This window comes from Gordionus sp. m RMFG-2023, chromosome 1, assembly GCF_954871325.1.
Source record: "Gordionus sp. m RMFG-2023 chromosome 1, tfGorSpeb1-WG-v2, whole genome shotgun sequence".
NCBI classification, from domain to species: Eukaryota; Metazoa; Nematomorpha; class Gordioida; order Chordodea; family Parachordodidae; genus Gordionus; species Gordionus sp. m RMFG-2023.
In genome coordinates this window covers 47832838-47856129 of record NC_088775.1, presented here as the reverse complement: position 1 = coordinate 47856129, position 23292 = coordinate 47832838, and the positions used below count along the sequence as shown (strand labels likewise).

The 23292-nt window shown below is 28.3% G+C and overlaps 1 protein-coding gene across 1 annotated transcript in view; it reads left to right on the top strand.

Moving 5' to 3' along the window:
• LOC135922388 (glucocorticoid receptor-like) overlaps positions 1-21462 on the top strand; it is a 55964-nt gene extending 34502 nt beyond the window's left edge. Inside the window, exons 2-5 of the mRNA XM_065456775.1 lie at positions 158-2180; positions 14249-14406; positions 14575-14711; positions 21224-21462. Of these exons, the coding sequence (XP_065312847.1) occupies positions 283-2180; positions 14249-14406; positions 14575-14711; positions 21224-21409 (2379 nt within the window). The 5' untranslated portion in view covers positions 158-282 and the 3' untranslated portion in view covers positions 21410-21462. The remainder of the gene's footprint in view (positions 1-157; positions 2181-14248; positions 14407-14574; positions 14712-21223) is intronic.
• The last annotated feature ends 1830 nt before the right edge of the window (positions 21463-23292 follow it).

The window sequence follows — 23292 nt, the reverse complement described above, 5'->3', positions numbered from 1 at the left end:
TTAAAATAATTTTATATTTTATTTTTTACAAAATATAATGTCAAAAAATATTTGCGGAGTTTAAAACATGATTAGTTCACTCTTATTCAACATATCATTTTATCACCCATCTAACGATCAATCAAAAATTTTAAATTGATTATTATTTATTTAAAAGATTAAACTTCTCAAAAGCGTTTTGAAAATTTTAACAATAATCATATCATAACTCCATCAAATGGCTCTTCATTGGCAAATGATATACCCTCACCTCACCCTTAAATTTTACTCATTCGTCTCGATATGCTAAAAAATAGCGAGAGCCCGGGTCAACCTCCGATACGAGTTGCCAAAAACGATTTGATGTCTCCCATACCGGGTACAAAGAGCAACACTGGGACAGCGCGTTTGGATCATCGAGGCTTCCCCAACGAATATGAATCCTTCGGGTTCAGCCTGTTCGACTCCTCTGCCTTTTTGGCCCCTCCGCCTGCTCTCCTTTACGAGGGTACCGATGTAATGGCCGACGCTGCCACAGTTGCCTATAAAAATTGTTACCCCCGCGGCGTTTTATCTTTCACTTCCTCTCATCTCGCGACTTCAGAAACTGACGATGCTGCTTGCTCCTCCACTACTGGGGACTCTGCTGATACTCGTAGACGCTTTTATCATCTGCCCATCCGCGGCCCAGACAAATCGTTATCGCTTGCGGCCTCTGAACGCCGCAAAGATCGAACTGGAAAGGCAAATAACATCTCTGACCTAACCCCAGATAGCACGGGTATAGGCGCTGTCGGGGATCTTAATTCCGACAGCCCTGCAGGCCTAAGGCACGCAAATCGTGACGACGGTCGTCTTGCTCATCATTTTCTCTCCTCATTTATGTCGACTTCTAACGCCGCTCGATACCCTTTGATGGCATACACCTCACCTCTCGAATTTAATAACGTGGAGTCGTCCCCCGCATCGGCATCGGCTTTACCCTTGTTAAACAATGATAACCGAGGTATGGTGCTATCTCCTCTCACTTCGACAGCAGCCTTGATTAATTATCACCATTTTCAGAAGAATCAAAGCCGGTCTTTCGTTCTGCACCATCATTTCGGAGATCAACGAGACCAGGCTCATAATAAAAAAAACTCTCCTCTGGACGCTCGGTGGGATGTAATCGTAAAAAGCGAATCTGAGGAACAGGAATTTTCCGAGGATAGATTGCCTTGTTTCCTCAAATCTAGCAAAAAATTATCAAACCAAAACGTTTATACGAATTATTCGTCTATTAAAAAGGAAGAAACTACTTCTAACGGCATTCACATTACCGGTAATAAGATAGAACATAATGTTCAAAATAAAAAGCGATCGAGACTTCACGAACCTGACCATTTCGAACCTTTGGGTGGAGACGGGGATCTCGATTTGGATTCTGAACATCTAAACTTTTCACGTCACGTCTCTCACCAACGCGACAACGATATCAGAAGCGTAGGGGCGAGTATTGGCAATAATTTAGACCCCAACAACTCCTTCCCATTTTTCATGAAAAATTCCTCCTTCTTTCCTTGTTCCGCTCAAAATTCTTTCTCCAACGACGTCAACGATAAATACAATGGCGTTGACTCTCGCAACCAAGAGACTCTCTCCAAAAGAACGGGCGAAACTACATCTAATGGATCTAACCCTTCCTGGTCAATTCGCGTCCCTCGATCTAGCCCCGTAACCTCTTATGATGCATATGATTACTCGCCTTTAAGTCACCTGTCTGGCACAAATGTCAATCTACCTACCGATCACGTCACTCTGACAGCAGATACTGAAGAAATTCCCGCTTCCTCCTTCAAACACGGTATCAGCCGAGGTCCTTCCTCGATAAGTAAAAAGCCGACTACTCAAAACGTGTGTGGCAACCATCCACGTCATAAACTGGCACCTACCCCTTCTTCCGGAAGTGGCCTCGGATCGACTACTTGCCTTACGCTCCACGATGACTACAACGCTATATCTCCTGTCTCACCCTATTCCTCTCACGCTTCGATCGCTCCTTCCATTCTCGCCGATAATGAGGCGCCACCACTCAAAACACCCCACCCTGCTAACCCTACCCCCTCCCCTCCATACCCGCCTTTTCACCCCCTTAGTAACTCCAAGCACTTATGTGCCATTTGCGGTGACAAGGCCTCCGGCAAACATTATGGTGTTTATAGGTATATTTCTTGTTTTCGCTAATTTAGAAAATCTATAATATTACGGAAATAAGTTACGATCATATAATTCTGAACCATATTGACTAAATACCTGTTTTTGAACCGTAATTATGAAATCTATAAGATATTAATTATTAGTTACTTCACTTATTAAAGGGGATAGATGCGATTTATTTAAAAATCAATTTAAAGCAGCCCAACTCTTCCGAAGTCGTCCTAGACAGACTTCCAGATTTGTGAAAAAATGGAAAGATTGACAAAATTTTCTAAAGAAATATATTGAAAACTTATAAAATGTTTTTTAGAGAAGAATTTATTCCATGCTAAAGCCCTCGTTTAGTAACCGCGAATATGGTTTACCGAGGATATATCCATGTCTGAAGCTTAACTCTTGCCTGAAAAATATTATTAAATGTGTAATCTTCCATTTTTTTAAGCTTTCTCAATATGATTTTTTATATTTGGAAATATTAAACCCACCAAATTCAAGTAAGCCCATTCCGAAGTTGTGAGCTACAAGGACTCAAACATAATTTTTAAAAAAATTTTCACTGAGGATTCCGACCTAATATTTTAAAATTAAGGGTGGACTAAAAAAAATTATGACTTGCTTGATGGGCAAAAATAAATCCAACATTATATATTTTGAAAATTGAGCATCGAGGCCTAAGGGATAACATATAATCTATTGAGGCAAAAATCACTTTATTTGAACACAAAATAAATATGTTATATTTAAGTTTTTATATTTTAAAAGACCAATACCGACACCGTTCTGATAATATCGAAGCAACCTTAGGAAAAATAATTTTACCCCTAATTTCAATAGGATAAATAATAACTAAACATTTAAAATTCTAAAAATCAATAATTTTGTTAATATACAAGGCATATTTTTCCTAATGGCATAAATTCAATTTTTTTAAAATATAAAAACATAAAATATGTACCGTTGTAGCCCATTACCCTTAAGTTAAATTATTTTATATAATAATTTTAATTCTTTTAAAAAAAAGAAGATATTTATTAGATTAAGACTCTAAGCGATTTAGTTTAATATATTTCATCTGTCTGCAAAAAACATTTACTATACATGTATACATGATTTAATCGATAATCAATTTATGTTATATCATCGTTACTAATGTATAATTTTAAAATTTACATAGAGAAAGAGACACATAAGAATCTCCACCAAATTAATTTTTTAGATAATTTCAATAACAACTATCTATCTATTCATCTTTATTTTTTTTATATAAATCGGCTACATTTTGAAATGTTCATAACAAGAAGAAAAAACACCAGATTCATATTGATCGTTATATTTTTAAACTAGCAAAGGTTATCCGCCACTATTAACGATGAATAAAAGACCCCCATTTATCTATAAATAATTTGGGTATAAAATATATGCTTTTTAATAATCAAGAAATTGAAACTTGTTATCATATTTTAATAATATTTGCTCGTTTAAAATAATTCCTATTTGAATTTATCGACTTAATTGATGAAATTGAAGTATAATAACTTATAATAATAATACGCTCATTAATAATAAAAGATAACGGTGTTTATCCTGGATAAGGTTATTGTTAATTTTTCACCAATTAGGATTAAATCTCTTATACCAAATTTAAATTAGGGCTGTGGCGATATTAAATATTGTATCGGATCGGCACCGATATTTAGCGTTTTCCAAAAATATCCGATCGGGCCAATACCTGTAAAAACTCGATCCTATTTTTTAACTTTTCTTTTTTTTGTTATTTTATGTATATTTATTTTATATTAATAATATTTTCTAAATAATTTTTTTTAAAACAATGCCAATGCACAACACTTCTTAAATTTTATTAATTTTTTAAATAGATTTATAGTATTTTAAAAGTTTTCTTATAAAAATAGAAAGGAATACCCAAAGTTTTATTTATTTTAAATCTTTTTAAATAATAACGCCAATTTTATTATTTATTCTTTAAATAAAAGAATTTTTTTAAATATGGTATCTGAATTATGGAAATATTAAAGACAAAGATAATTTTGCAAAATGCGTTATCTGCTGAATTCTAATTTCACGGGGAGGGATAATGAAAAATTCATTTAATACTACCAATTAGAGGTGGGCGCGGGCCGTGAAATTAGGCGTGACCCATCGTGTCACGGCGTGAGTGTGAATAAATTTTAAATACCAAGGCGTGACGAACCTTCCCAAAATTTTCCCCGGGCGTGATCGGGCGTGAACATAAATTTCCCGTGAATCATGGAAATTTTAATTTTTTAAATTGTTTTTTTATAAATATAAATTAGCAATTTTATAATTATATTATATATTTTCTTATTTAATTTAGTTCTTTTTTAAAAACGAATAATTTATGAAAGCTAAAAATCTTCCGCATTTTATAAACAACATCCGGTATCATTTAGTTAGTTCTATTTTCTTTTTATGTTTAGGTGTTTTTTGTCGCGAGACTTTATGCTAAATTTTGCTTAAACTTTTTACAGAAAAGTCAGTTATATTTTATTTATAAAGATCTTCAATCTTTAAATGCAACAGAAGGTGAAGGATTTTACAAGCTAGGCCAAGTGATAAATGTTGGTGTTACATATGGATAACAAAATATAAAAGTTGTGAACCGGAAAACTCTCATGTATCTATAGGTTTAAAAATATACCATGAAATAAAATTTAAGATAAGCATGATCAATAATAGTTACTTGTCCAATAATCACTGTTGGACGGATGACTATAAAAATCTAAGTTTTTAACCATTATAGGACATATTCATTAAGGATTTTAAATTAAAAACATTTATTTGGCCACAAGGGCAATGGATGAAAAAAACGTCAAAATTAAAAGTGTAATCAATTCAATTTTAGGAGAATATACAGAAGTAGAAAATACTTATATAAATGTGTTGTGAGTGATAACAGAGCAAATCTTATAAGTGCATTCAAAGATGAAGAAACGCTTACATGTATATGCCATATACTAAATAATATTATGCATTATATTTTTGACAATTGTTTAACTGAAATAGCCATAAATATAAATGGTGTAAAAAAAATAGTACAATATTTCAAACAATCTACAGCTAATAGCAAACAAGCCACACCCTTAAACAAGTTGTAATATCGAGAATAACTAGATGAAACTCTGTATATATCATGATACAGAGTTTCTTAAAATCATATTCTGAAATACAGGTGTACTTGTTTAGCAAGCAAGAATTAAATAGATTAGCCACAATTGATATCAGCATCATACGCGAGTTAGATAAATTTTTATCAATATTTAAAGAATGCTCGGATAATCTGAGAGCAGATTCTCGTCCCATAATAAATGAAGTTTGTTTATGGAAACAAAAATTAATAAAATTTTGTTAACCTTCTGAACGTGATACAATAAATCAAAACCTTAAAATACAGAACAAGATTTCTTTTAAAAATTATTATTTAGCCACTACATAAGGTAGGCTTAATTCTAGATCCGAATTTCAAAAGACTTAAGTTTTTAATAAATGAAGAAAATGATATATATAAAACAATCTTAAAAATGCTAAATGATATAAAATTAGATGATATGCTTAAGTCAATACCAACTATCATTTATAACTTTCCTAACATATCCTAAACTCATAAAAAACCGTATATTCTAAATGGTCAATACCAACTATCACTTTCCTAATTCATACTACACTCATAAAAGACCGTATATTCTAAATAAAAAATTTAGAAAATTTTTAGATGATTCTGACGAAGCATCAACATCACTGATGAAAGCTGTGAGGGTGAACTTAAAAGATTCATATAAGATAAATAACAAGACAATATTTTGAAGTTTGGAAGCAGGAATATTCATTTCCTTTTTTGAGAAAATTATCGAGTAAAATTTTGTCAGCTGCAACGGCTTCTAGTGAAAGGTTATTTTTTGTAGCCAATCTCTTATTAGAGGAAAGGCGTACACAATTGAAATAAAAAAAAGATGGACATTCTTCTTTTTCTAAATAAATTTCGATTTATAGATTGTATTTATTTTTGTTATTAATATGGATTATGAAATTAGAGAAATAGATAGAATGAATTCAAAAAAGTGTGAAATTATAGCAATAGTTTTGAAAAATTTAAAAACACCGTGAATTTTCGGGCGTGACGGGCGTGAATTAAAATATTGTTTGTCGTGAGCGGGCGGGTCGGGTCTACCAATATCCATAGACTTAGTTTTTTTAATTATTGTAGAAATAAAAAAAATTAAATTGTATAATTCTATTTTTTGCATAAAAAATATTGATTTCTTAATTACATTTGGTTCAGGGGGAGGGGATCAATATAAATATCGGATCGGTTTTGAACCAATATCTAAAAATATCGGATCGGATCTGTGTAAAATATGTGGATCGGCACAGCCCTAATTTAAACAAAACACAGATTCATCATACCGCTCAAATTTTTGCATGTTTTTAAACAATTCCTGAATAGGTGAAGGTATATATATATATATATGTATATAAACTTTGCCAATAGGCATATGATTTTTTCGAACCAGAGTTTCCAAGTAATATATCGAACTAGAATACTCCCCAACTCGGAACGTTGAATGACTGTTCCTAATTAAATATAAATTATTAACCTCAAATAATAGGGGGTTAAAAATAAAAATTAATCATTTTAAATCACAATTTTATTCGCGAATTAAATCAAGTTATTTTTTTTAAAAAATTATTGATTTAAATCAATTTTGAGTTCAAGTATATTCTAATAGCGATGTATCCATTAATTATTTTTAGCTTACTCCAACAATTTTTTCTGTTTATTTTAACATTGTAATAAGGGAAGATTTTCAATGTCTATCATCCAGTGTTTCTTTATTAATTTTTATAATCAGGGTTGGCAAATCGTTCAATTAATCTATCAAACACGCGATCATTCCTTATTAAATGAGCAAGAAAATTGAAATCAAACCTCTTTCAATTCCGATAAAAAAAATTTGATGCGCCATTTATGTTCTAGTTAGATTAAAAAGGAAATAACTAGAGCTGTGCCGATCCACATATTTTTCACCGATCCGATCTGATATTTATACTGATTTCCCCCCCCCCTGAACCAAATGTAATTAAGAAATCAATAATTTTTATGCAAAAAATCGAATTATGCATTTAATTTATTTTTTTTATTTCTACAATTAAGACTAATTAAAAAAATACATATTTAATAATATATCCATTTTATCTTGGTATGAATAGTAAAATTGTAATATTTAATATATAAAATTAAAATATATTAGATTTTTTAAAATAAATATGAGAGCCTCTAGATTTTCTGGCAATATGCTTCTACGATATGGACTACCATATTTAAAAAAATACTTTAATTTAATGTATAAATAATAAAATCGTTATTATTTAAAATAAATAAAACTTTGGGTGTTCCTTTCTATTTTTATAAAAAATTTAAAATGCTATAAATCTATTTAAAAAAAGAAATAAAATTTAGAGGGTGTTGTGTAGTGATCTGCATCGGGCCTAATTTTTCAAGCCCGGCCCAGCTCGAAATTTTTTTAAAGAAAGTTATGCCTGCCCGGCCCGATTATTTAAATATAGAAATTAATTTTTATGATTACTCAAAATAAAAGACATATGTTATATGGCGTTTAGTTTTAAAATCAAAATTTTTTATTTTACATAAAAAATTGATAAAATTATAAAAAATTTCTAAGGTCCGACGCCTGAAGATTATTTTAAATAGAATTAGGCTCGAGTCCGGCCCAAAGCCCGTTCCGGCCGAGCCTAACTTTGCAGATCTCTAGTGTTGTGTATTTGCATTGCATTATTTAAAAAAAATTATATAGAAAATATTATAATAATATAAAATAAATATACATAACATAAAATAAAATAACAACAAAAAGAAAAGTAAAAAGATCGGATTGTGTTTTTACAGGTAGCGGCCCGATCCGATATTTTTGGAAAACGCTAAATATCGGTGCCAATCCTATATTTAATATCGATACAGCCCTAGAAATAATAGCTCCCTAGTAATTATATTATTAAAGATATAGGGATTTAGGTAAAAATCGACAGTTTTTACCCTTTTTCGCTGTTGTTATTAAGAAACTAAATCAATTTGAATATTATATTTTATAATTCATAACTAAGTTAATAATATAATTATGGAATTCAATGAAACTTATGATACAATAAAGGAGTTAAGATTTTAGCAGGGTAGTGGTAATTAAATTTTTTAGCTAATATAATAAATTTTTGATATAAACGCTGTATCTTTCATTAGGCAAAATATGTAATCTATAAACATTAATCTGATTCGACATTAAGTTGGTGGAAGTGCCCACGCTGTCTTGCTCGTTTAAAAATAAATTCGCTTGGGGTAATATTCATACAAAGGACTAAAATCGATTTGAAACTTTGACTATAGAAAAATTAGCTACAACTTACGATCAATCAAGAGAAATGATAATAAATCAGCTAAATCGGAAAAAAATTGCCAAAGCATTATTTCAACATTGAATTAATTTTATTATATACACATAAAAACATATAATTGAATCTGACCATATTTGGCAGGTCAAATACTCAGCCCTGTTTTTTATTATATATTTGCATATGGTCTCAGTTTTAGTAATATTTGATTTTAAAACTGCGGTTAAATAACTGGGCTGACGCACCAGTTAGAGGATGTAAGAAAAAGGCCTGCAGCATATAGGTTTTTAAAGAATTTTGACATTCGGTAGGCGAGCGGTGGATTAAAAATAAAACGATGGTACGGGAGGAGAGAATGTAAATTTAAAAACATTTCTTGAGCTAAATAAGCAGCATGGTCTTAATTTATTTTAAAATTTATTTTTTTAAATAATATTGAAAAGTTTAGTAAAAAATTAAAATAAATAAAAACAAATGAACCAATCTATTTTTTAAACAGTGGACTGGTTAAACAAAGATTTTAGATAAATGGTCGGGCCAATTTTTTTTAAAAACTGTAGACGGGTGGGCGTGTTAAAAAATTTCAAACAATGTCCCGGTAGGCTTTCGGATTAAAATCCCGCCCATTGCAGACATCTAATCTAAGATCCAATTTTTTCAAATAATTTATACCAGGGATGTGAACCGGACCCTGAACCCTCATATTTTGGCTGTACCCGAACCCAGACCCTTTTTAAAAGTAGAGGGTTCAAGGTGTCATAAAAAATTTTCTTTTTTTTGTGGAATCATTTATTTTATCTTCTCGTTTTTCTTTCCATTTTCTTCCTGGACTTCCATTTTATTTAGAGATTGATATCATAAACCATTTTCTAGTGTAGGTAATAATATTTTATTATGTAAATTTATTAATATGCTATGTTATAGAAATACGTTGATTATTTTGTAGTGCAAGTAATAATATTTTAATTTAAATGATAATGCACAACACATTGGTCCTCAATTTGTATGATGCTAGAACGATTATTAAGTTTGAAAGATTTCTGTAATGATTTTATTATAGGAGCATGTGAAGCATTTTGTCGGAAGATGATTGGTGGAAAATAAAGGACCGTATTAGTTCCTTTAAAAATAACAATATTAAGATTACAATCAGAACAATTATGTTTATTTGATTTATGGCATATGGATTAGATGCCAATATCTAAATTTTTCTTTATGTATTGCTGTTTAATATGAATAATTTCATAATTTCCTTTTAAAAATTTAAAATACTAGAAAAATATACAGTCCTTTTTATATGAAATATTAGAAAACATGAAAATTCGAGCAACAATATTTGCAAAATAATGTTGTATACGCTTCTATATATTTAGACCCTCGATATTAAGTTTTATTGAGTATTGAGCAAAAACAAATGGCTAAAGACCATCTTAAGGATTTATGGCATATGCAAAACTATTATTTATTGGAGGTACGACAATACCTACTGGTTATAGTGTAATAATAATTATGTTACAGCATTGATGATTGAAATTTTACTTTTAGATAGAGAAAAAAAAATCAAATTATCAGATAGAAAGGAGGATCAAAAAATGCCTATTGCATCTTTAATAGAAAAGTTCACAGAAGTTAAGAGAATAAATAAGGATGCAAATATTTTAAAATTCTGGAAGAAAATTCTTCAATATATCCAGAATTATATAATTTATCTAGAATCTTTATGGCTGTACCGGCGACAAAAATACAATAATTATAAAGATACTATTTATTTTAGGTAAGGGTAGAACGTAAATTTTCATCTTTGAAATATTGTCTAATTTACGTGGAAATCTCAAGGATGATATTTTAGAAGATGCGATTGAATAAAACATTTAAGATATAAATTACATTTATAAATTATGAATATGTATATATTGAAGTATAATAATAAATGAATGAAAGAAATCTTATTTTGAGTCATTATTTTTATGTTTCCTGAACCCGGACTCAAACCCTGGACCCGAGTCTTTTTTAAAAAATTTTCCTGTACCCGGACTTGGACCTTTTTTTTTGTCGAAGGGTTCACATCCCTGATTTATACATTAATCAGCTTAAATTCAAAATATATATAGATACCTTTTTTTATTTTTATGTGTTTATACGCTAGAGAAAATTCTACGATAAATGTTCATTTGCCCATAATTTGATTGAGGATTTTTATAGAAATATTTTATTTTAAATTTAATTTTCATATGTGCCAAAATAAATAAACATTCCTATTATATTCTTGTCATTTTAAGTTGACTTATCAATCAAACGATCTTATTCGACATAAGTATTCTTTTTTATATCAATTTATTTTAGCAAAATTAGCGATTATTCATAATTCTTATTCAAAAAATATAATATATTAACACTTTTTGTGTAAATTTAAATTTATGATAGGAAACCACATATTCACTTAAAAACATAATAGCAGTGGGCCAATTACTGGTCATTTTTTAGGGGGGGGGGGGGGGGTTATGTAGGGAAGTCTAAATTACATAATGGAAATTAATAAATAATACGAAAATATAATATTTTTTAAATATATTATCCCCAGGTTTTTTCAACCCTATTAAAAAATAAAATATAATATAATATGATGTAATAATAATAAAAGGTAATACCTTTTCGTATATCTTTTTCTTATTTTATGCAGGTAAGAATTTTTTTTTTGTCTCTGTATGTGTAAGATTGACAATAAATTTGAAAATTGGTTGGTATTTAAAATAAAATTGATGCTGTAATGAATTATTTACTTTTCACTATTATTTATATCCCTTTTTTTTAAAATTTAATTTTAAAAAAAGTTGGATAAACTCGATTTCCCCCATTTTATTTGACAATTTTACCGCTTGCATTTATTTTTGTTACCCATTTCTGCATTTAATATTTTTATGGCTATAACCCATTCGTAATTATAATCTAATTTAACGCAGTAGCGCCATGTAATGTTAAGAAAAATTGATAATATTATTGTGAGCAGTGTAGTTAAGTCATTCAACTCAATGCATTCTCCAGCTCAATCATTTAGGCCTTCTATAGTTAATTATTTAGTGTGCTCAAATAAACATTTTATTCGAATATATTATATGCTGTTTGCAAATTAAATTTAGGCGTCCTTAGGGGCTAGGACGCTTTTGTACCTTCCTAGTCACGCCATATATGTTATATCCAAAATATTTAGCCCATTAATTCAATATAAAGAAGGCCTATTCAAGAACGAATATAAATGGAAAAGTGCATTATTCAATTCGTTTAAAGGAATTAATATTTGCAATCGTACGAATACTAAAATTTACTATACATATTCGATTTTAATAATTCTCTTTTTTTTAAAATATAAAATAATTCATATGAAAATATTTTGACAACCTTTTTAAAAAATACGGGGAACCTGAGTTATAGTACGCATAAATTGAACTTTTTATTTTATAAAAGGGGGATATTTTTTAACAACTAACTAAAAGGCAGAATTTATCCAGTGGGGGGGGAGTTACTAAAAAAAGTGAAGGTTTCGGCTTTAAAATCTCACATGTAGAGCTTTCTACTTAGTTCCGCCTATGAAAAATCAGGTCAATTATATTTGATTTTCTCATAGTTATTTTATTTTGCTTTTTTATAGATATTCTAATATATCCATTAAAGTCGATTGAACAATTGGAAGCACTAATTCTAAAATCTTTGCTATTTTCGTGCTTTATTAGTGCATATGAATAAGTCCTTTGCTAGTATAGTGGCCAATAAACAGGAAAAGGCTAATCGAAACTAAATTTTGGCCAACCTTACCAGGAAAAAGCGACTTAGCATTTATTCTAAAAATTTTGAATATTTTTTTTAATCCGTTTGATAGACAGTTTAAAGAAAAAAAATTTGATATTAGTAAAAATAAATTAAAAAATGCCAAAATTGATATAATGTCAAAATAGAAAATAGAGATTACTAAATATCTAGTAACTGAATAGTTCTTATTAATTTCTAAATTATGTTTTATGAAAAAGTAATTTATTAACAAAATGCAAACCATGACATCACCCTTTAAGCCTGAAGTGAATCAAACTCTTGGAAACACTAATTCTGAAATTATACTATAGCTATTAAGTAGTGATTAATAGTACATTTTATTGCTTTAATCTGTTAGTTGCATTTAAAGGGGAAAAAAGTTATTTATAAAATAGAAAAAATTGGCATCATGCTAGAACGACTAATATAGAAGATCTAATCTAAATATCTTTACTTTAACGTTTTTCAATTTTTATATGATTTATAACAAAATATATTTATGTGAAAATTTTATTAAAAAATTACATATAGTATTGTTTTTCCATAGATATTTAGGATTTTCTCACCCATTTTTTAAATTAGAGATAAAATTTCTGAGAATGATTTTATAGAAATTGAAAGCAAATTTTCGTCTAGATTTCATTATAAACTATGAAAACCGAAAATTTACCTTATTATATTTTCCATGATGCGTGGGGGGGGGGGGGGGAGGGTTCAACCCCAAAACTCTGTCTTCGCCATTGTATAGTTGCAATCGTAAAATTATTTAAATTTATTGTTATTAGGGCTGTGCCGATATTTCAAAAATATCGGATCGGGCCGTTACCTGTAAAAACCCAATCCGATCTTTTTACTTTTCTTTTTTTTTACTATTTTATGTATATCTATTTTACATTAATAATATTTTCTAAATAATTTTTTTTAAAACAATGCAAATGCACAACACCCCTTAAATTTTACCAAAGTTTTATTTATTTTAAATCTTTAAATAATAACGCCAATTTTATTATTTATACTTTAAATAAAATAATTTTTTTAAATATGGTATCTGAATTATAGAAATATTAAAAAAAAATTTTTTTGCAAAATGTGTTATCTGCTGAATTCTAATTTCACGGAGAGGGATAATGAATTTAGTACTACCAATATCCTTAAACTTTTTTTAATTATTGTAGAAATAAAAATATTTATAATTAAATGCATATTTCGATTTTTTGCATAAAAAATATTGATTTCTTAATTACATTTTGTTCAAGGGGGGGGGGAGGGTGAAAAATCATATAAATCGGTGAAAAATATCTGGATCAGCACAGCCCTAATTGTTATTAAAGGTGATATCAAATTCTCTGTATGTAAAATATATATGTCCTGTTTAAGAAATTTTTATTCTATATATTTTATTAATACTAAAATTAATTTAGATACAATTTATAAACATTATTTCTAATATATGTGAATTAATTTTATTAAAATAATCTGAAAGAATCTTTCTTTCTTTTTTGATGTAATAAATTCGCTGGATTATAAAATTTGATTTAAATAAAATTTAAAAAATCGCGATTTATTCAATTCGATTTAAAATATTTTTAAAAAAATCATGATTTTTGCAAGGCCAATTTATTTGCATGTAATACCATAAATCTCACTGCACTCATATACATCTTTAAATGGAAGTATGTGAATAAAATTCTAATATGTTTAACGAATAAAATTTTAGAGGTCTGCAAGATCAACCCAAAAAGTCCGCAATTTTTTTAATAATATTTTTTCTTATGCCACAAAAATGTTACGTTAAGCTTTTCATTAATTTCATCGAATGTTTTATTAGTTGCGAAGGCTGCAAAGGTTTTTTCAAGAGAACGGTTAGGAAGGAATTAACATACGCATGTCGTGAAAACCAAAGTTGCGTAATCGACAAAAGACAAAGAAATCGATGCCAATTTTGTCGTTATCAAAAATGCTTAGTAATGGGAATGAAAAGAGAAGGTAACCTAATTTGATAAAAATCATGATTTAACCTTTAGTTTTTAAATAAATAAACAGAATCAATTAGAAATGAGAATTTTGAAAATTATATTATCACTTATCAAAAATTTTAAACTTTTCTATAAAATATATTAATTATTGACATCCTATATAAACCAATTTCATAAGCGGTTCAAGAAGAACGAAAGAAAAACGACAGCGAAGTTGAGCCTAGTAGCTCAGCCCACAACGATATGCCTATTGAGCAGATTTTGGAAGCCGAACTTAGGGTTGACAATTGTGGCGATTCGTTTGTTGATGCTCAAGTATGCTTTATTTAAAAGAATTAATTAATGTATAGAGTTGTCTACGTTACTCAAACGGTAACGTTACTACATTTCACGTTACTCTCTAACAATAATAACGTCTTAATCTTACATTACTTTTTTTTTAAAGTAACGTGGTACTTTACTTTTTTTTAACAACTCCCGAAGCCATTACTATGAAATAAGATTACAATTTCTTTTTATTTCATCAATCAATATGTATTTACCAAAAATTCAAATAAATAAATAATGGCACATAATTTTTTATTATAATATGATTATAAATTAAATATATTGATATTTATTTTTTATATATATGGTAATTGCTTTTCGAAGTTTTTATTGAATAAACATGATTGTTTATCACGAAGCATCGCTTTTGCCGAACTGAACACCCCTTCAATAGGTTCTGAGAATAGCAGGGGTATGTTATATTTTATAAACATGGTTTTAATAGTTAGAAATTGTTTAAGGTTTTCTTAAGAATTATTCTTGAAGAAATTTAACATTTCATCCACCAGTCACATCGTCAGACATATCTTCATTAAAAGACATTTTTTCTTATCATGAAAATGAGTCAAATACTTTCATACAAATGGGAAAGTAAAATGAACCGGGTTTAGCACAAATTTATATCATATGTGTCTTATTTTTATCAACATCTTTCCTCAAAAAAGAAAGCAAATAATGTTTCTTTTCTTCATTTAGCTTTTAAGATAATGATAAAGATAGTTCACAATTAATATTATCCCCACTAACTCTACTCTGATATAAATGAAGATATCCAACAAAAAAAATAACCTCTGAAAAAGAATGAAATGGAATACGCATTGTATTTATTTTAAAATTTTTATTATATTTGTTGTTTTATTTATGTAATTTTTAAAATATTAAACTTAAACAATAATAAAAAATATTATAAATTATTAAGTAAAGAAAGAACAACGTATAAAAGTAATGCGTTACTTGAATACGTTACTTTCACTAATGGTGATGCTATTATCAGATTTTTGAGAAAAATAAACTTCGTTAATAAGTAAGTTACAAGTTTTTATCCAGCACCAATAAGCAATCTTGATTGCCATATATAATTGTAATTTGTGATAAGTATAAACTTGAGTGTGGAGAACACATTTGGAATTCACTTGTCTTCATGGAATTCCTAATATGACATGAGTTTTGAACGAATCAAATTTGAGTTCTATTTACTACGAATTATTTTAACATCTATGTGCGTCTGCCTAAAATAGAACAGCTAATCACCCTCAAGTTTTACTTTTACATACAAATATAAAGTATAGACTTGTGTGTAATGTAATAATTTAAATTAAATATAACATCATGAAAATATTTGTAGATATAGCTTGCGTCTTAATATATTTTTTCCAGAACGTTCCGGAAGTAATCATCCCGTTCTCTTTGCTCCAAGTTCTACATATGGCTAGGAATTTAATATATTTGTAGTTTACAATATCAAATTAACAAAAAATCGTATTATATTTTAAAAACTAAATTAAGATCAATAGTATATGATATTTTTTAAATATTGATTCCCATCGTCATAATCATTTCACATGACCAATATATTATTGATTTTATAATCAATGCCAAAAGCAATCCAATATTTAGTTTTTAATATTGGTTCCCAGTAGGAAAGGTCGACCAAACCACGCAAAATGGATATTATAGTAATACATTATAAATATGTGATTGTCTTTATTTTTTGAACTACGGGAAAGTATCGGAAGGGCTTACTATACTCTGTGTGTCTCCTCAAGACTAGGCCTAAAACGAATTATTTGCTATTCGATTTAATTCCTATTATTCGAAATTATTTATTTATAAATATTCTATATTTTTCGTAAATATTTTATTGTAAGTATAATAAAAATGAAGTAATTAAATTTTCCTAGTGGATATCATTTCGTTTTATTTTATTTCTTATTATCAAATCATATATAATTTATATCTTCGTATAAAGTTATGGAAAGGGAAACACCCCATCCTAAAATATAATTATTTTATTTTATAATTTCTTTTTAATCATTTTTGGTGTTATGAACACGTCGTTAATCGAACATTTGAATTCATTTGATCTCAATTTTATAAACGCTATCAGTGCGTGAGAAATTAGAAAATTATTATAACTTAACAAATATTCATACTATAATATCAACAATATTAGATCCTAAACTAAAAATGGAATTTTTTGAACAACTACCAACATCATATGAAATAGATACAACAACTCTAGGATGTATATAATGAATACAAAGTGAAATATAATATCAATACAACATTAGTTAGCGCAATAGTACAGTCGAACATGGATAGAATTTCCATACAAAATAACATCGTAGTTCTAATAAAAGTCCGCTAGAGTGGTGGAGATTGCATGGGATCATTTTCCTGTGTTATCTAAAATGGCAACTGATATATTGTATTTTTAGGGATCTTCGGCTTCATGTGAGCGGTTGTTCTCAATAGGAACAATTATGAAAAATAGAATGTCTTTGAAGGAGGAAACTATTAGAAAGTCTTTATGCTTAAAAAACTGGTTATTATCAAATTCGGATCTAGCATAATTATATTTTTTGTGTATTATATATTAATGTTTATAAAATGAGATTATTGTACATTTTTAGAAAATTTTAATAAATATATTAGATTGAAGAAATAATTTAAATATATTTTATAAGCGATTCTAATTATAAAAATCTGACATTTTTGGCCAATTTGTTTAGATAACGTTATGAAATCATTGGGTTTTATTTCGTTTATTTTCTGTAAATTTTATATGCTAATGACAATTAGTTTAGAGAATCCCTAAAAGTGTCATCTTAAAACATTACATATGTTTATAAATTTTTTGCAACAAATTATATATTTTTTATAAACTTTAGAAAAATTTTCGAATCAAATCGAACATTCGACTAATCGAATAATGATTTTATTGTATGAATACGAATAATAAATTATTTGATTCGTTTTTTTCCTACTCAAAACTATAGTTTCACATTAATTTTCTTTTTTTTGTACTAATGTCATTTATTTTTAAATTAAAAATATATATAGAAATAAAATTAATATTAAAATTAACATATAAATAATAAAATAAAACAATATTATATAAAAACGGAGGTGAGACTACAAGTTCCCAAAAAACATGAGTAATTATATTTTAAAATAGTGATTTGTAGGTTTTGTTTTAAAAAATAGAATTCTTTTGGTTCTGATGTAAGGGCTCTTGTCTTATTCCCTATATTTTTTAAGAACTTTAAAGTTCCGCTTGGCATATGTCCAAGGGAAGAGATAACGATCGGTGTAAAAATATAATTTGTGAATTTGGAATATTTAATTTTTTTTTTTTCTCGGCTATATCAACCGGATTAGAATTTAAATTTTTTGGAAAAGAAGATACGCATGTGAAGTCCCAAATTAAGGATTTCCCTAAAGACCAAGGCACGGAAGTTAAGCCATCATCTAATGATAAATTTGTAGGCTCCAGGATGTTTGGTGTTCGGGCCCTGGTAAGAGAACGGCTAATAACTAAATCTTGACCATATATACAATTTAGACCATGTCTCCCTTTGGAATCAACTAATATTTTACATTTGATGCATGTATGTGGTTGAACAATGTTACATCCAAGTCGATGGCCTATGGCAACTCTTAATTGTTCATCTGGTAAGAGGTTACCTAGGTTACGACTTGGTAATGCTTCCAACCATTCATAACCACTAGTACAGTCAGCATTCTATATAAAAAATTATAATTAAAGGTTCGAAAATAGATTGGTGTGTTAAGATTGTGGGTAAGACAGCTTCAGGTAGAGCCAAAGATACCCAGGCTGTCAAGGCTGACTTTAAAAGGTTATCTTTAGGAAAGATAAAAGAAGATATCATGGCGTTATTCATCAAACGTGATGTCAAAAATGAGGAAAGAGAAATAAGATTTATAGGATATAAATCTAAACCACCCATTTTCGAGGGTAATTGTGAGAAACCCCAATTAAAATCTTCCAATTTAATATTTAAAATATTTTCTAATAAACTTCTAAAAAATTCATGAACACGATTAATAATTTCATTATTTAAAAAAAAGGAAGAAGATCTAAAAATATGTAAAATCTTTGGTAAAAATAAATATTTTTTTAAAAGAAAAAAGCTCTGGTGTGAAGCAATTTCGTTTAAAATAGTTTCAAGTCCTAATAAGCCTTCGAAAAATTTTTCCACGAACACCTCACAGTTGGAAAAACTGCTTAAAGGTGAACCTAGAACCTAGAAGATTAATTTCACTATTTTTAATAATTTTAAACCCTTGGACTTTGGAATTTAAAAAGCATATTTCAGATTTAGCTTTATTTAGAGTAAGGCCTATGTTTAGAGAATTCTTCTCTATATATTCTATCGCTGCAAGAATATTTTTAGAAGGTCCGCAAATGGTACCATCATCTAGATACCATATGTTTAAATCTAAATTAAAAAAGGATTTTAGACAATGAACTAGGTTATGTATACCGGGCCCAAAAGGTCTCCTTGTTGAATACCTTCGTCAGATGGAATTGTATATTCCCCGAATTTGAGGGGGGTTCTACAGCCATAAGACTGTTCAATAAATCTTGCATAAACTGGGAATTTTTCATAAAAAATATTCAAAAATGCTTTTCTGGATAAAGAATTAAAAGCATTTTTAAAATCAAGCTTACAGACTACGGCGTCTGGAGGAGGATCTTCGATATATATGCGAAGAGAGTGAGCGGCTATTTCGCATCCCCCTTTAGTACCAAAGCCTAATTGATATGTTTGAACATTTTTGAAGCATCAGGTCTGATGCGCTCAACGATTATCTTAGCTAATAGTCTCCTAAAAAAAGACCCTATTGCAATTGGTCGAACTCCACCATCAGGCTTAGAAAAAGCAATTAATCTTGAGCCAAAAAAGAATTTGGTGAACTTGACTAGGTAAATCATTGTTTAATATATTTCCACTAAGTATTACCAATGAATTTACAAATGAATCTTGATAAGGATTTTTAGGGTTAATTATAAATTGGAAATAAGAGGCGCAAAATCGTCAATTACCCATGCAGAGTTTTTATTAAAAGATAAAACTGTTTTAATTAATTTTTCCTTACCTATTTCGATTAAATTAGATTTTATAGGGATGGGAAAATCTTCAGGAAAAGCCTGAGGGTGCAATTCTTTTAATAAAGTAAAAGTATGTTCATCAAATGGAGCCAATTTATCATTAGATGAAGCTAATTTAAGAGCTCCACATACGTCCCCTTGGTCTATTTTTTTTGATATAATTTTGCATTTATGGGCAAAATCAGATGTAGCCCTTACACCAGGAACGTAATTTTCCATTTCTAAGTCATAAAAATGGTCTATTTTATATTTTATACATTCATGCAAAATAGTTTTTTTATTTTTATCTGTAGGTTTAATTAAGACTTTAAAAGGAAAGGTTAAAAGATTCTCCCAAGCTTTAAGGGAATTTAAATTTGAATTAACTTCCATAATAAGTGTTGTCAAAAAATTAGAAATTAAATACCTTGATTTAAGGGGTAGGTGGATTAAGGTTGGTGGCTTTTCCCACTTTAAAAAATTATCATAAAAATCAGGATAAAAATTTTGAGTTACAATGGGGGTTGTTTCAATTTTGTTGTACAAAATTTCATTTGAAGGGGGTTTACCAGTTTATACATGGTTTTGACCTGGGCCCATGTTTATAAAAACAAATAGCTTGGGTCAAAATTTATGGCAGGCATTACAAATGCTTGACATACCCATTTTAGAAGAAAAAAAAGGAGGAGGGGGTATATATGAATGAATGACTTATTTCTGAAATTCCAAAAATGTTATTTTAAAAAAATAAAAATTATAAAATTAAATTAAAAATTTAAATTTTGTTGTATCAAGATTCATGAATATTAGGGTTTAAATAATTGAGTAATGTTTAAATAAAAATTTATATTTTAAAAAATATAATACAAACTAACTTAAAATCTATATTTTTTGAAAAATATGTATTAAAATTTGAGAGATGGTTGTGGAATTTTAGAATGTTAAAAAAAAAAAATTTTTTTTAAAATTAAATATAATGATCAAGTAGATAAATTAACCTAAATCTATATATGATTGAGATAAGTATTTTCATCATTGATTGAATCAAAGAAATCTTGGTGGTAAGTTAGTGTTGAGCAAGCCGCAATAATGTTCTTGTATTAATGATTGTTGTGCAGGAATATCATTGATTGAATCAAAGAAATTTTGGTGGTAAGTTGAGCAAGCCGCAATAATTTTCTTGGTAAGTTGTTAAATAAAAATGAAAAATATCACAAAAAATTATAGTAATAACTAAAGAACCGGATGGTCTCTTTTTAAAAGTCTGAATTAAAAATGTAACTTTACACATTATCATCTCATTTAATAAATTCATAATTAATGCATTTCTCTATATTTTTTTAGAATCCCTTATCTATTATAACTATTTTATTTATTTATTCAGAAAGATGCAGTGACAAATATATGCCAAGCTGCTGATAAACAATTGTTCTGTTTAGTCGAATGGGCCAAATATATACCGCATTTTATGGAGTTACCCATCGAAGACCAAGTCAAATTATTGAGAGTTGGTAAGCCATCTTTTTTTGTCAGCAATGCACCCCCTCCCCCCAGCTTAATAAAATTTTAACACCTTGAGGTAGCTAAATATTAATGCCAGAAAATATTTGTATATCTAATTTATACCCAAATAGACCCCCATATATATTTAAATTGATGCCCAAGAAAATTAGATTAACCAGCTGATTATGACACTTATATTTCAATATTATGTGTTCAAATCTAAATTTTATAATTAATATCTGTCCCCATTTGAATTTTTGAATCCCACTTGTCCAAGTATAATTGGCTACTTACGATTTTTTTATTTGATGCATTTTAAAATTTTAAAAATAAAATAATTTAATATATTATTTCCAAAATATAAAAATTTTTCATAAAAGAATAGTAATTAATTAAATATTTTAAAGTTATTAACTGAATTAAAAATTTTAATAAATATAAATTTTGCTCCATATTTAATAGACATGAAGCCCTTAAAAATATATTCATTATTTTTAGGATTATTCTAACTATACCAATTAGCATCACATCGGCTGAACCCAACTTCTCAGAATTCAAAGTAAATTAAGACTTACTTAAGATCCGGCATAGCGCAATTCTCAATCGAAAATGACATTTCATTGTTAGATTGTATTAACATGATATCCTCTTTTGCAAATAAAAAGGCGAGGAGGATAATATTTAAACTACTCTTGGGGGGTTCACTTAATTTTTCTGTAAAAATAAAGTCCAAAAATATTTTAAAAATTTAAGGGCTTTAACCCCCATGTATAACATTATAGGGATAGGCGCTTAATTATCAAGTATCACGTTTAAATACATAATAAGGTACTCCAAAATAAGATATAATACAGATGCAACTACAGTTGCGGCAATTGTACTTATCTTGTAGTACAACATTCACAGAGATACTTATCATCACAATGTTTGTAGATTCTTTTTTCCATAATATTTAACGACTCTAATATAAATGAAAATTATACTTGTAGAACAAATGAGCAAGGCTATCATTAATGTTTTAAGACCTAAATCCAGCTATTTCAACAAAATTAAGGTCATTTCAATAAAACTATCAACCCTGTTCATACTTAAAGGTTGCTATTGTCTATTTCTCTTATTAAAACTAGTTTTTGTTTATTGACTAGAAAAACTGATTGATGGAATAAAAGATACTTTTTAAATGGATCTAGATACAGATACAGATACATAGTCTCAAAAGTTATCTAGATACAGATACAGCGTCTAAAAAGTTATCAAGATACAGATACAATTTTTATTATGCTCTTATAGGTTTGCATAAACTTAACTTAATATTATATTGTGAAAATTCATGAAATGAGCTAAAAAATTTATTGACGCAATATAACATTTATCAGAATATAACTAAAATAATGATTTTAATATAATATATGAAAATATATGATTAAATAATTATAAATAATTATTAGATTTCAGTAATAAAATATTTCAAAATTTTGATCATTTAGGCATCCTCGTTTATCTGTAAAGACATTTTTAGCAACACTAAATAGTCTTTTCACAGGGGCGCTTGAAGGAATTGTAGTGTTATATTTAATAAATAACAATTTTATATCAGGGTATTCTTTAAAAATGCTAAAATCTCTACATTCATTTTTGAAAAAATTATTTAAAATTTGTTGATTATCAAAATTTAAATCATTATTAGAAATTATATCTGCTGTAGGGTACTGAAAAAAATCTGAAATTAAATTATTTGTTTTTTTGGCAGGTTATTTGCTTGCAGTCAGTTGATGACTTTGATAATTCACCAGCTAATCTTTGTATCAATTGTTTTCTTTATTAAGATTTTCTTCCATTTGCAACCATGTCCAATCAAGTTTAAAAAAAGGGTGGAGCATGGTTGCTATAATATTATCATCTTCAGATAAGGTCACAATAAACCTAGAATTATTAAATATTTTTAATTTA